General features: G+C 42.0%; 2 protein-coding genes across 2 annotated transcripts; both read left to right on the forward strand.

Annotated features, from left to right (window-relative positions):
• The first annotated feature begins 2,651 nt into the window (after positions 1-2,651).
• Positions 2,652-7,585, forward strand: LOC133968417 (zinc finger protein ZFMSA12A-like). The gene is made up of 7 exons (XM_062404418.1): positions 2,652-2,806; positions 3,529-3,731; positions 4,912-5,004; positions 5,093-5,185; positions 5,306-5,416; positions 5,522-5,654; positions 5,830-7,585. The coding sequence occupies exons 1-7, from the start codon at positions 2,803-2,805 to the stop codon at positions 7,179-7,181; spliced, it is 1,989 nt and encodes a 662-aa protein (XP_062260402.1). The 5' UTR covers positions 2,652-2,802; the 3' UTR covers positions 7,182-7,585.
• A 266-nt stretch (positions 7,586-7,851) lies between these two features.
• On the forward strand, positions 7,852-12,682 carry LOC133968414 (zinc finger protein 420-like). The gene is made up of 7 exons (XM_062404414.1): positions 7,852-8,017; positions 9,086-9,288; positions 9,395-9,487; positions 9,725-9,820; positions 10,012-10,122; positions 10,207-10,336; positions 10,436-12,682. The coding sequence occupies exons 1-7, from the start codon at positions 8,005-8,007 to the stop codon at positions 12,310-12,312; spliced, it is 2,523 nt and encodes an 840-aa protein (XP_062260398.1). The 5' UTR covers positions 7,852-8,004; the 3' UTR covers positions 12,313-12,682.
• The last annotated feature ends 841 nt before the right edge of the window (positions 12,683-13,523 follow it).

Below are 13,523 nucleotides of genomic sequence, written 5' to 3' on the forward strand. Positions count from 1 at the left end.
TCGGGGTGGTCAAATCCAACTCTGACCAGCTGGGATAGAGGGATAATCTGTGTGTAAAAAAAAAAAAATCACTTGTTTTAATTACACACTCTCAGACACACAAATGCACGCACTCTCTCTCTTTTACCCTCACCCACACACGTGCACACATGTATATACATTTAACATGTGGTCATACATGCATTAACACGGCTTCTACGCCAACACGCACCGTACTATGGTCATCCATCCCCACGGCAGACAGACGCTTATGTAACTCAGTTTGTGGGTGAAGTGGCAGAAAAATTTGACTTGACTGAATGTGACTTGGTAATTGATCTGATTTTTAAGCGTTTGGACATGTGGTGGAGATTAAAGCTTCATCAGAGAGAGAAAACAATTTTTAAAAAGATTAACAAGGCACTATATCTAATTGCAAAATGCACCAGCACACAGGAAAAACGCGGGGCAATGTCAAAGTAATGCATTACAAACCGTCTACATGTAATGTGGAAATGGTGAACGCTAATACAAAAGGTTTTAGATGAATTGCATGCTCCATATATGTATTTATTCACATACCATTTAGTTAAATAAAGGTCAAGAGTCACGTCTAGTCTCGTCTGTCAGTCAGAGGTCGCAGAGATTGTTATTTTTCACCACAATAGCATTTGTGTCTAATTTATTCATAGGGCAGGTCATTTTTAAGGAAGCCCATTTCTACCAAGAGAAGAACATATAAATAATTACTTTAATGTAAATCCAAATATGACAAAATCTTAATACTTTTGATTTTGTACGTCAAAATGATGACTATTGTTTTGAGTTCGACCTGCAATAACTTGGGGACAGTGTAAGCTGTCCCTCGGAACCCATACAGACATTTTACCGAGTTCGAATTTGACCAAAGTTAGATTGCAAAACAGTTGCACAACCAACAAAGCCCCATCATCATTCATTTGGAATCATGTGTCTGTGAACAAGTCCAATATTCCCTCTCCCTGTGCTCCGTTTTTGTCTCCACCAACTCCAGAAAGGAAAGATCTGTCACTTTTGCTGCTCGGTGCTTCACTCTTTTCAGACAACTAGTTGCTATCATTGCCTTGTCTGCAGTTTGATGTTCTTAGTCCACAGTGAGTGTTTTTAGAACACACGCTGCCTTAAAGTCTGGTGCAGCTTCTGCTCAGCTCAGCTCAAGTTATTCTCCACTATGCTGGAAATGAACTGGTGATTCTGCTTATAATGTTTTTTCCTCAATGGAATTAAAATGGTTATTGGGGCAAAATAAAACCTCCTCACCTTTTTTAAAAGGAGCCATAGAGGTTTAAAAAAAAAAAAAAACAATAATAGGAAAAGGTAAACCTGGACAAGGTATTTTGCGATTGGTTGCCTTGTTGTCATGACAACATAAAAACAGCGCTTGTCCTCACTAAAGGGCTGTGAATCCCAAAAAAAAGGGGAGAAACAGGAAGCAGCCTTTTTAGGTACAAAAGGCAGCATCTGTCAATCACCATGCATTGCAGGGATTTACTTAGTCATGGTGGCTGACACTGCCCAGATGGTCTGATGAGGCACTATCTAATTACTTCTGTAGATCTGATGAATACTCAGCAGGCCATCGCGGTCAGAGATCCGTCACTGCCACCACCAGGACTTTCATGCATCTACAGATCAGTATAGATATGGACTATGTGATTGCAGCAGAGGATTTTGTGACGTGTGTAAATCAGGAGACAGAAGAAAAGATGTTGGGGGCACAGAAAGGCCAACAGCATGTAATATTTATGTGTTAATGAAACAAATGTGGTAAAGATTTGAGACGCCAATTTCTTTGTTGATTTATTATCTCTAGGATTTACTGTGTTTTATTCTTCCCCTTGAAGATCAGGTTTAACATCAGTCTGACACTACAGATACTCCTAAAAGAGAGCTTTTCTCTTAAGGTGCTAAATTGAAAATTCATACCGCATCTACAACCAAGCATATGCAGTGATCACAACTTCAAAAGGTTTCATATGCTTTTTACACTGTTCCACTTGCTTCGACACGGGCATAATAATATGGAAAACATGGTTTGTCAAACCAAGACTTGTGTCAAGCATCTTGAGAGGTTATATAAATCCAGTCCATTTATCATTTCACCAGGTTTCTGCCGATTCAGTCCCTATGTGAGACGATGTGGATCATCAGCCACATGTGCAGGTTGGTTAATTGGTATTTCGCAAAAAAGGTTTGAGCAAAGAGAGAAGAGAAACACACGTGTGGGTCACACAGGAGAAGGTTGGTCAGTTTACTTCTATGAACAGAATTGATGAGGAAGAGTATTAGTAGTGCGAAAACCAAAAGTACAGGCTCTATAGAGGGAGAGACACCAGAATCTGGAAGGTCATTGCGAGATATACCTTTATGATATGAATTACAGAGAGAAGTTTCTGTCAAAGCTCTAATGGAAATGCCAATCTACGTTTAAAATAAGTATTTTACACTAGGTGCTTTCTGAGGAACGTTCTGCCTTTGTCTGAGCAACATTTGTTCAGCCATGTTTGCCGTGTGCCATTTTTTTGTTTGTGCGCCACAGCATACTAGACGAAGTGTGGGAGTCACATTGCTCCAGTAGAGGGCAGTGGTGCAGCATTCTGGGAGCCACACTGCCTTTTCCTGAGAAGAACAAGTGTTGTCCAGCTGTATTATCATCAAGAGGAAAGTGTCGAGGAGTGAGAGTAAAACTTTGTTTTCTCTGCTGGTCTTTGCAGGTGGAAGATCGTTTTAGTAAGGACACGCTCCTCTGTTGAAGCTCAGCTGGCACAGCTCCTCTGGAGTGAAATGGGTAAAGTTGAGTGTTTTCCTGATGTCACCATCGGTTTGTTTTGGTGTTAGCATGCCTGCTAACATCCCTGTTATGGCTTTGATTACTCAAACATCATAATAATCATTGTTATTGCAGGTTATTAATTAAGATATAAAACAATACATAATATAATTAAAAAAGATCTCTGGCTTTATAATAATAACAATAACAAGGAACAAACCCAGTTAAACAGAATATTTAACAAACTAAATAATACTGTTGGCACCTAAAGGACTTATTCCTACATTCATTTTATTTCATATTGAGATGATTTCTGAAGACATCACCAAAGACTGCAAATATGCATCAACAGGTCCTTCTTATGCTTGTGATAATGTGGTGGTGATGTGTATTATGTTAATTGTAAAGTAAATTAGGTTATAACCTAATGAAGTTACTCCACATTCCTCATTTGAATGCAGGCAACAGACTTCGTTCTCGTTATATTGCAACTTCTTTAATGTCTTATTGCAACTTTACTCACATGATATTACGACAATATTCTAGAAATCTAGCAATTGTTTTATTCAACTTTCCCCGAATACCCAGTTGTAGTAATCCACGTCCACTGAAGGGAGCTCATGTTTTCTCCGTACAGCTTTCTGGCACTGATTATTATTTCTATGCTTCATTTTTTGTAACAATGTGTGAATGGATCAGTTCACTGTTCTAATGCTGCCTCCGTCTCTCTCCCCTGGCAGAGGGTGTCCTGCCCCAGTCCTCACTAAGGCTCCTGGCTCCACCTCTGCGGGTGATGCTGGCTGTGATGTGGAAGGTGGTTCGTCAGAAGAATGTAAAGCATTATAAGAAGGTGGTGGAGTTTGTGTCCTTGGTAACTGAGGCCATCCCTGACATATTGACTGACAGACAGAGGAGACTGCTCTCTCTGGGATTAAGAGCAAAGGTAGGAAATACAGATCCACCATACTCTATATCAGGGGTGTCCAAACTTTTCATCCAGAGGGCCACATCCAGAGGGCCACATTCGAAGGTCTGGGCCACTCACACCGCCACGCCCCTCTGCCCTGGAGCGGACCATTGACAGTGCGCTTCAATTGCGTCGCTCAGGGCCGGGGGCTTGGTGGCGTTCTGAGGGACAGCTGGCAGGTCAGGGGTTAGATGGGCGCCACCTAGTGTCTAAACTGAGAAGTACAATACAGTGGGCCATAGTCCATTACATTACAATTCATTTAGCTGACACTTTAACCCAAAGCGATTTACATTCAATGCATTCAAGGGTACCCGAGGGTACAAACCCCGAACAACAAGAATCACGATATAGAGCAGGGGTGTCCAAACTACGGCCCGTAGTTTTGGACACCCCTGCTCTATATCGTTAAAGGTTTAAGGTCAATGTAATGCTGATATCAGTCCAGTGTTATCTTCTCGTGATACAACTTATTTTGAAAGATTTCAATCTGATATCTGGTATCCATCTTGTTGCTTTTCTTCTTTATTGCACATCTTGGGAGAACAAAACTTAATTGAAAAAACACAATGTCTTCACAGGAACATGTCAAATGTTGCAGAGGAGGGGAAGTGTATTTACAGACAGTGTTTTTCAACCCAACATAAAAAATGTGTAAAATGAAATAGTATTATGCATTGTGTTTACCGTTTTTAGTGAGGAGTTATGTTCAATCTAAAATGTGATCAAAGAGCCACTGTAATCCATATTAATAAAGAGAATTTCAGCTCAAGATGTATTAAAAATGTAAATTCAATAATAACTTAATATGTGCTTGTTAGAACTGTCTTTACCCAAAACAACTTTTAACTTTACGTTGAAAGTTTAAACTAGTGTAAACTCCCCTTAAAGATGTACAGTATCTGTAATGATCACATTCATTGTTGATACATTCGGTGGATTAAAACCAAATCAATCATATATATACAGATTGAATGGACCCTGAATGCATTATCTATCACTATATTCTTTTGATTTCAGTGTGTAAGCAGAAAGTTAGATGAGTAGTGTGCAGCTGGCAGTTAGATTGTATAGTTTAACACTATCAATGGGCTGGTTGCAGCTACGAAGAGGGAGTATTTAGTTTCTTTGTTGTCTGTGCCTGTGTCTTTTCCAGATGATTTTCCAGATGTTACTTTCTGAACAGTCAGAAGATCTCAGACATGTTACAACACACTTAGACAGCCTCCCGCCAACCAGCTCAAATCAGGTGTGTGACATCTTCCATTGTGGACATTAAATATTGACTTGTTTTCCCTGGTCCTGCTTATTTTAAATGTGCATATTGTACTTGACAGCTTCAGCCCCAAACTGAAGCCCTCGAAGACAATTTTGTCCGACTTATTCAGAGACTTCTAGAGGACTCAAAGGGGAGAGAACACTTTCTTGAGGTACTTGTTTGCTTTAACATGAAAAGGGGCAGTTTTTTTGTTTGTTTGTCAAATGAGGCAGTGCTTTGAGACTTCATATATATATTTATATATATATGATTTAAATGTTCTGCCTGACAGAATGTGTTTCCCGTGGAGTACGGCCCCAACTTTGATACAGCACTGGAGACGATGGTTTGTGATTTCTTCAGCCGGCTGGAAGAGCTTCTGCTTATACCAAACTTTAAACAGGTAAAGAGACTAAATTTGGCTTTAAAAATGTATCAAATTCCCCAATGAATGTTCATATTTCCTGGTCCAGTCCCTCAAAATAATGGTTTTAATAATTTGGTAAAGACCGCAGTATGGATCAGTGATTCATCCTCTGTGCTAGAAGAGCACATGCAGGGTGTGACCACTACAGATGACCTTAAAGTTTTGCTCAGAAGCAAGGTGCATCATGGTAAAATGGCAAAGATGGATTCCATTGGTAAGTGTATTTTTTATCATTTATAGACAAAATGGATCGATTGACAAACTATTATCTGATCAATTTGTAATGACAGTAATTATTTGTGGCAGCTCTCGTGTAGATATGTTCCAACCACTTTGAAAAAAGTAAATATACAAACAGTAAAGTTGTTTTCTCTTCTGTTTTCAAAAAGGGCCCTCTCCATCAGAGCAGCAGCTCTTCTTATCATTATCTGTCCCTCCTTCATTGAGAGCAACCAAGGACATGGAATCAAAAACACAGACATTTGAAAACCAAAGAGAATCTGAGGCGACTCCTCAGGCGGTGGGAGACACGATGGAAAAGGATAGAAGATGGTTGGATGAGAATGAGACACCACAGAGCAGCACAGAACAAACAACAGGAGAGAAATGTAGTGACCGTGTTCCTGATGTTCACATTGTGGAGGAGTGTGATGACAGAGCTACCTCTAAATCTGCTCAGAGCCCTGTATTGTCCGGATCTTTAATCGGCCACCCTCGGCTCAGAGTTGCACAGAAATGCAGTCAGTGTGCAAAGTGCTTCATTTACCGTTATGAGCTCCTGGAGCATCAAAGACTGCACACTGGAGAAAACCCCTACAAGTGCTCTCAGTGCGGAAAGGCCTTCAGGAGGACATCTGACCTGTCTACTCACAGACGGACACAGTGTACGAAGGCCGCTTATATTTGCATCAAATGTGGGAATAGCTTTCAGTCTATACAGGACGGATTTAGACACCAGTGTATTGAAAGTGTCCCAAAGTTTGACTGCTCTCAGTGTGGAAAAGGCTTTAAGAAAATGTACCTGCTGGAGAAGCATGAGCTGACTCACAGCCAGGACCGCATCTTCAGGTGCAAACAGTGCAGCGAGGTGTACCCCAGCATGAGCAAGCTGCGATCCCATCAGAGGATTCATCCTCCCAAGCTGTCACATCAGTGCGCGCAGTGTGGGAAGGTCTTCAGCTCGGCTGCGTGTCTGACAGCTCACGAGCTGCGCCACAGACAGCAGAAAACGCAGATGTGCGTGCGCTGCGGCAAAGCCTTTAAGAACAAGCATGACCTGAGTCTGCACATGCGCAGTCACACGGGCGAGAGGCCTTTCCAGTGCACGTACTGTGGGAAACGTTTCTCAGTGTCCGGAAATCTCACCGTGCACATTCGAACTCACACCGGAGAGAAACCATATCTGTGCTCTGACTGCGGAAAGGCTTTTGTTTCAGCGGGCGAGCTGCAGATACACAGACGCACCCACACGGGGGAAAAGCCATACAAATGCACTGTGTGCCAAAGAGGGTTCACCATGGCCAGTAAACTGACACTTCACATGCGTGTTCACACAGGTGAGCGCCCATATGTCTGCTCTGTGTGTGGGAAAGGTTTTTCACGTGGTGGCGAACTGAAGAAACATACCATGAACCACACGGGGGTTCGACCGTACGCTTGTCAGCTGTGTGCAAAGACTTACACATGTCTCAATCACCTGAGGAGACACTTAAAGACTCACAGTGGGTTCGAGGCCGTCTGATTATCATAAAGCATTTCTTTCAAATGAATGTTTTGACTTCATGCACTGTGTACAATGTTTCACACACCCCTCACTTGTATGGACTTTATGTATTGGCTTTATTATTTATCGCACTTATTTATTCATCATTGGAGTGAACATCTTTTGCAATCGATCCCGGCTGTTTAACAACAAAATTCTGAAGTAACTTATTTGTTCCTGAATGAAGCAGAATTTCTGATTAAATCCCCAAATAAAACATCTTGCACTGGCCTTCACAATATCAGTATTGGAAGTGAGGGAAACATTTATAATTTAAACAAATAAAGTCTCATTCATTTAAAAAATATGCCTCTGTATATCCTGTTAGAATTGTTCTGGACGTTTCTGGAGAAAACATTTAGAATTTGTTTTTTTTTCTGAAATAAAATACACATTTTGTTTATGCACAGAATTGTTATTTCGTTTACTCTTATTTTTTAAAATGTAGCCATCAATACTTATTTTAAACACTTTATTTTTCAGTTCTCTGTATGATTAAAAATGTTATGAGCCATCAGAAAATATCAATAGCTGATCAGATTTAGGTATTTGATCGTCTGGTGAAACGGTGCAACTTACATTGACATCAGATGAGACCGGAGTCCCTGTATCCGGGCTAAGCCGCACAACGAAACGAACGCTCCTGTTACCATCTGACACTGGCTGGACCAACGCTCTTATTATGAACAACGTGTTTCAGGAAGAAGTTGGCGCCTGAAGCCCCGTATGCTGTTAGCCTGCGCGCTAACGAGACATCTCGTTGTAACGCTTCATCTTCCCGTCGTTATTGAAGAGTAGCAGAATGAACGACATGGGTATGTATTAGCTCGCCAAGCTTTACACAAATCTGTATTTGCTTTGCTCCTTTTACAGCTAACCGAATAGCTAGAGCAAAGGATTAGCTGAGGCTCAGCAGGCCTCGACTAATCCCTGGAACAATAATTGTTTTGCCCAATACTGAGCCGGTTCTAACACTAGCGGCCTTGTAACTAGTATCTTAACGTGGATGTTTTGTTGTTAGCACAACTCTTATATAAAAGCTTTAAAATGTTATCAGACGCAGCGTAGCTGATGGGTGTTTTCAACAGACCGTAGCTGCATTTATAGTGAAGTGACTGATGTTATGCTAAATGCTAGCGCTAGCAAACAGTTCACGTCCACGTCCCATCCGCGAATTGGCGCCTCGCTGGGACTCCTGTGTAATGCAACACCAGCACATATGCGTTGGTTTGAGTATACCAACTATTCGAGCTGGAGACATTACTCGAGCAAGCTGCTCTGTGGGAAGCCTGGTGCTTCAGAAAGCGGAACATCATCTGCTGTGTTTGTAGCGTTAGCATCACACATGCAGTGTTTACTAGAGAGTGAAGGGTCACTCCTTACCCCAGCGGATGGACTGGCTTTATAGAAAGGTGCTGTAGCAATAAGAGTCTACTCTTCCACTAGCACTGGATTCCTCACCACTGTTCTCCTCAAAATAAATTCCTTGTTTTGAAGAGTTGTCATGAAAGACGGTTGCCATATATAACATTTAAACCAGACTTCACTGTCAAAACATATTCATCACGAGTGATCTCTGGGCTCGGGTTGTGTAGCTTTACATTTAAAAAGTTGTTAAATCTCTTTTATGCAAAATGCATGTAAATACTCTCCAGTTTTTTGATTATATATTTTGCCTTTCACCTGATTCTGGATGTTTTTTTCTTCATTATACCGAATCAATCTAATATACCACATATACCCCTTGTGACTAAACATTTGTGAAGATTTTTCATTGTTGGGAAAAGTAATAAAAGCCTCTGGGTTTCTTCAAAAGCAGCTGCACTGAACACGGTTCCAATATTGTTTAGTTTTGTTTAAGCCAATCTAATTTCTCTCTGAAGAATTCAGCGTCCCCCTGTCCTCACTGGCGCTTCTGGTCCCACCTCTACGACTGATGTCAGCAGTGATGTGGGAAGTTGTTCGCCAGCGCAACATAAAGCACTATGGGAAACTGGAGGAGTTTGTGTCCATGGTAACAGATGCAGTTCCTGAGCTGATGAGTAAAAGGGAAGGGAGGCTGCTTTCATTGGGCCTTAGGGCTAGGGTAAGTAATTCGTTTTTTGTATGATAAGTCGTAACTGAATAAGACTTCAGCAGTGTTTGAAACAATTTCATGTGAATGTTGAAAATGGAAATTGCATTTTCTACAGACAACTCTTGAACTGTTGCGTTCTGAACATCCTGAGGACCTCAAGGCTGTAGAGACCCACCTTAACCGAATCAGGTCTTCTTGCATTGAGGAGGTGAGCAAAGAATGTTTTTATTGTCCATCTATAAAGGGATTAAGCAATTACCCTAACACTTTAATAGATTGATAATTGTTTTAAAACATTTATAAGAAACGATGGTAACAAGTTAACAGGTTCCAATGTGTGAGATTTTTCATGATTTGCTTCTTTTTTGTCTTATGTGTTAATAAAACACTAAATTGATCAGCAAATTGGTGTTTTTTTTATTTTATTCTGTTTTTGTTTCCCCAGACAAATGATCCTATTATTGAAGCACCAGAGGCCAACTTTATGAAGCTGGTACAAGGGCTTATTGAAGACACTGATGGCAGAGAACATTTCCTCAAGGTAAGATTCATATTTGCCTTTTATTATTGTGATGTAATAAAATGTATGATTCCCCGAATTTCAAATCTCATAAGTGGTTCATCTCAAATTTAAATATTGAAAATCTGATGTATGTAATTTTGATATTGTCTGTCTGATCATTCCAATCGCAACTTATTCTGAATGTGTTAAACTCTTTTCCCCCCCGACAGAATGTGTTTCCTGTGGAGTATGGCCCCGACTTTGACACAGCACTGGAGACTTTAGTTTGTGAATTCTTCACAAGACTCGAGGAGCTGCTGCCAATACCAGATTTCAAACAGGTAGAGAGAGGATTGCTACAAAGTGCCCAAACTTTTTGAGTGCTTTGAATTTGAATTTTTCCAAAATGTCTTACTTCTGTGCAGACTGCCTCCTGGATCAGTGCTGCCCCCTCTGTCCTAGAGGAGTACATGCAGTGTGTCTCAAATGGAGATGACCTTAAGTTTCTCCTCCAAAGCAAACAGTGCCATGGAAAACTGGCAAAGAGCAGCATTGGTATGTGCACGTCCACTATAAACTACTCAATGACCTTGACATAATCTGAAGAAATATGAGACCAATTTGACTAATTCTCTTTTCTTATTTTCCACATAGCTCCGTTTCAGTCAGAGGATCTGCTCATTCCGTCTCTGTCTCTCCCTCCATCGCTGGAAGTAGCCATCGCCTCCCACCCCGGTGCTTGTGACGATGAAAATAACGACGTTCCACAGATTGTTATGTTCGATGAGGAATTGTCTACAAACCCGTCCACCTCGGCTGACTTTCCTGAATCACCAAAACGGACTGACATCCCATCGTCTCCTCACGGAAGACTGCAGTCCGCGATGCACAAATGCACCGAGTGCGACAAGTGTTTCAAGCATCATTCGGTCCTCGTCGAGCACCAGAGAGTTCACAGCGGGCTGCAGCCTTACAACTGCTCCGAGTGTGGGAGGGCTTTCAGAACAGCCACCCTGCTGGCCGGTCACAGGCTGCGCAAATGCAAAAATGCTGCATATCTGTGTATTAAATGTGGGAACAGTTTTCCAACCTCGCTGGACAAATTCCGACACCACTGCCCAAAACGGGGCCGTAACTATGACTGTGGGCATTGTGGAAAGAGATTTCAAAAGTCCAACAGCTTGAAGGAGCATCTGCTAACTCACGTTCAAAACCGGCTTTTCAAGTGCAGCCATTGTGGGGTGGGGTTTTCAGGGATTGGTGACCTGAAGTATCATCAGCAGGTAGATCATGATAAGCCATACCAGTGTAAACAGTGCGGAAAGAGCTTTATCACTTCCAAGTGTCTGTCCAAACATCAACAACGGCATCAAGAGCTTGGTGAAATTGAGACGGCAAAATTAATGAGTGGGGGTAAACATAGAAAAGGTGGCTCAGGTCACCGCTCTTCTTTAGCCTCTCTGTCGTCCAGGAAGACGTCTAACAAATCCGTCTACCCTCGCGGACGAGTCATCCATAACTGTCCTCTGTGTGGGAGGAGCTTTAAGTATCGCTTTGAATTCCTGGAACACCAGAGGTTCCACACGGCGGTGAAGCCATATAAATGCTCCCAGTGTGGCAAATCCTTCCGCACTGAGGTCCACCTCTCTGGACACAGGAGGAGAAAGTGTAAAAATGCTGCCCACATCTGTACCAAGTGTGGCTGTCAGTTCAGGTCTCTACACGATCGCCTCCGACACCAGTGTGTGCAGCTGCTGACAAAATACGAGTGTTCTCACTGCGGGAAGACCTTCAAGATGGCCCACCTGCTCAGGAACCATCAGATGAGTGATCACCAGCTTCCCTACAGCCCTAACCATCGCTTCAGGTGCAGATATTGTGAGGAGACCTTCCCTGGGATCAGCGAACTGAAGTACCATCAGAGAATTGACCATGAGAAACCCTACCAGTGTCAGCAATGTGGCAAGTGTTTCCTGTCTGAAAAATGCCTAGCCAATCACGAGCTACGCCACAACAATGACAGACCAGAGAGCTGCCTGGTCTGTGGCCGCGGCTTTAGAAACCGCTATGACCTGAAGCAGCACATGCGCACCCACACGGGAGAGCGGCCTTACCAGTGCACCCACTGTTCGCAGTGTTTCTCCACTGCAGGAGGACTGAGGAGTCACACCCGGGTTCACACGGGCGAGAAACCGCACGTTTGTCCAGATTGTGGGAAGGGCTTCTCCCAGATTGGTGCAATGCGCACGCACAGGCTCACCCACACAGGAGAACGGCCATTCAAGTGCACGGTGTGTGGCAAAGGTTTCACAATGGCACACAAGGTAACGGTTCACATGCGCGTCCATACTGGGGAGCGGCCGTACGTGTGCACTCAGTGCGGGAAAGCCTTCTCAGATGGAAGTGTGCTGAAGCAGCACATGCTGAACCACTCAGGAGTGAGACCGTACCACTGCCAGATCTGTCCCAAGACGTACACGTGTCTGAACCACCTGAGGAGGCATCTGAAAAGCCACTCGAACATGAACTGAGCCACACATGAAGAAAAACTGGAGCAGAATCCAATGACATTTTACAAATAAAATGAAACACTGCCTTTGATAGGGTGGTATAAGCAATACCTGAAGGACTATAAGAAGATGTTGTACAGTTGCTGTTCAAATTGACTTAAAAAGTTTCATTTTGCAGTTCTTGTCTAACTTTGCCATTTGTTGAGGACTATTGAAAAGTAACAATTGAACATTTGGGCTCTGTGTAAATAAGATGAAAGACTAATAATGTGAGAGCAAAGTAAAAATTGTGACACTTTCAATTCAAAATGGCATCACTTTATTCCTCTTGGCCTTTTATATCCCAACTGTGGTTTGTGGATTTCAGATTAAATGACCTTGTTACACCCTGTGCATGTTAACTGATTTAATTTATTCAAGACAAAACACTGCAATAAAAAGTATTCATCCCTCTGAGTGGAAAGTGGAGGTGGAAGTTGTATTTTCAATCAGAATAAAACGTTTCACTAGAGGGCAGTAGGTGACCGTTAAACATTTCCCCTTGATCCTCGATCAGGCGGAGCTGTGACCATCTTTGACAGTGGCCTTTATTGAAACTTCATGCAGCTAATTACTGCTTATTTAAGTCATATGCTCTGTACTGCAGCCAAGTAGACAAAATACATTTTGGGACACTAGAGATTGATGAGGGACTAATGCAGCGGAAGTTAATCTGACTCATTTCCTGTCATTAACCTTATTTTAGGTGTGGCTCGGAAATCTTGATTACGCTGCAATTTTCTTGTTTTTCCAGGCGCCCATCAGACTCTGGTTTAACCGATAATAAAGAGCATTTACTTTTAAAACAGTGTCCCCCCCCCCCCCAACAGTTAAATTGGGTGTAGATTCCACAAAAATACAGAAAATTACTTTAATTAACAACCACAGAGTAAAAGTTCAAATCAATAAATTTATAAAAAGGTTAAATAATTTGTTTACAGGATTATTCAATTGCCTGATAATCTTGAATGTTAAATTTCATTCAATTATGTTTGAAAGAACAAACGCAAACTTTTTCTCACTTATTTACTGTAATTTGACAAAGGCTTTCGCGTTGTCAGCTGTTTACTGTTTTATACTTGTTTTTATACAGTGGTTCTCTTTGCCATCTTTTAAAACCTGTTTGTAAGATTCCACTGTAGCTCAGATTCCTGAACCATACAAACAAACGCTTGAGTCATACTCTAACGGCC

This window comes from Platichthys flesus, chromosome 14 (genome assembly GCF_949316205.1).
Source record: "Platichthys flesus chromosome 14, fPlaFle2.1, whole genome shotgun sequence".
In the NCBI taxonomy this organism is placed as follows: Eukaryota; Metazoa; Chordata; class Actinopteri; order Pleuronectiformes; family Pleuronectidae; genus Platichthys; species Platichthys flesus.

Bases quoted from the DNA above. Each gene is read 5' to 3' on its own strand.
- LOC133968417 (XM_062404418.1), top strand. The intron at 3,732-4,911 runs GTAGGAAATACA...TGTCTTTTCCAG, and splicing joins CTCTGGGATTAAGAGCAAAG to ATGATTTTCCAGATGTTACT. The intron at 5,186-5,305 runs GTACTTGTTTGC...TCTGCCTGACAG, and splicing joins GGAGAGAACACTTTCTTGAG to AATGTGTTTCCCGTGGAGTA.
- LOC133968414 (XM_062404414.1), top strand. The intron at 9,289-9,394 runs GTAAGTAATTCG...CATTTTCTACAG, and splicing joins CATTGGGCCTTAGGGCTAGG to ACAACTCTTGAACTGTTGCG. The intron at 9,821-10,011 runs GTAAGATTCATA...CCCCCCCGACAG, and splicing joins GCAGAGAACATTTCCTCAAG to AATGTGTTTCCTGTGGAGTA.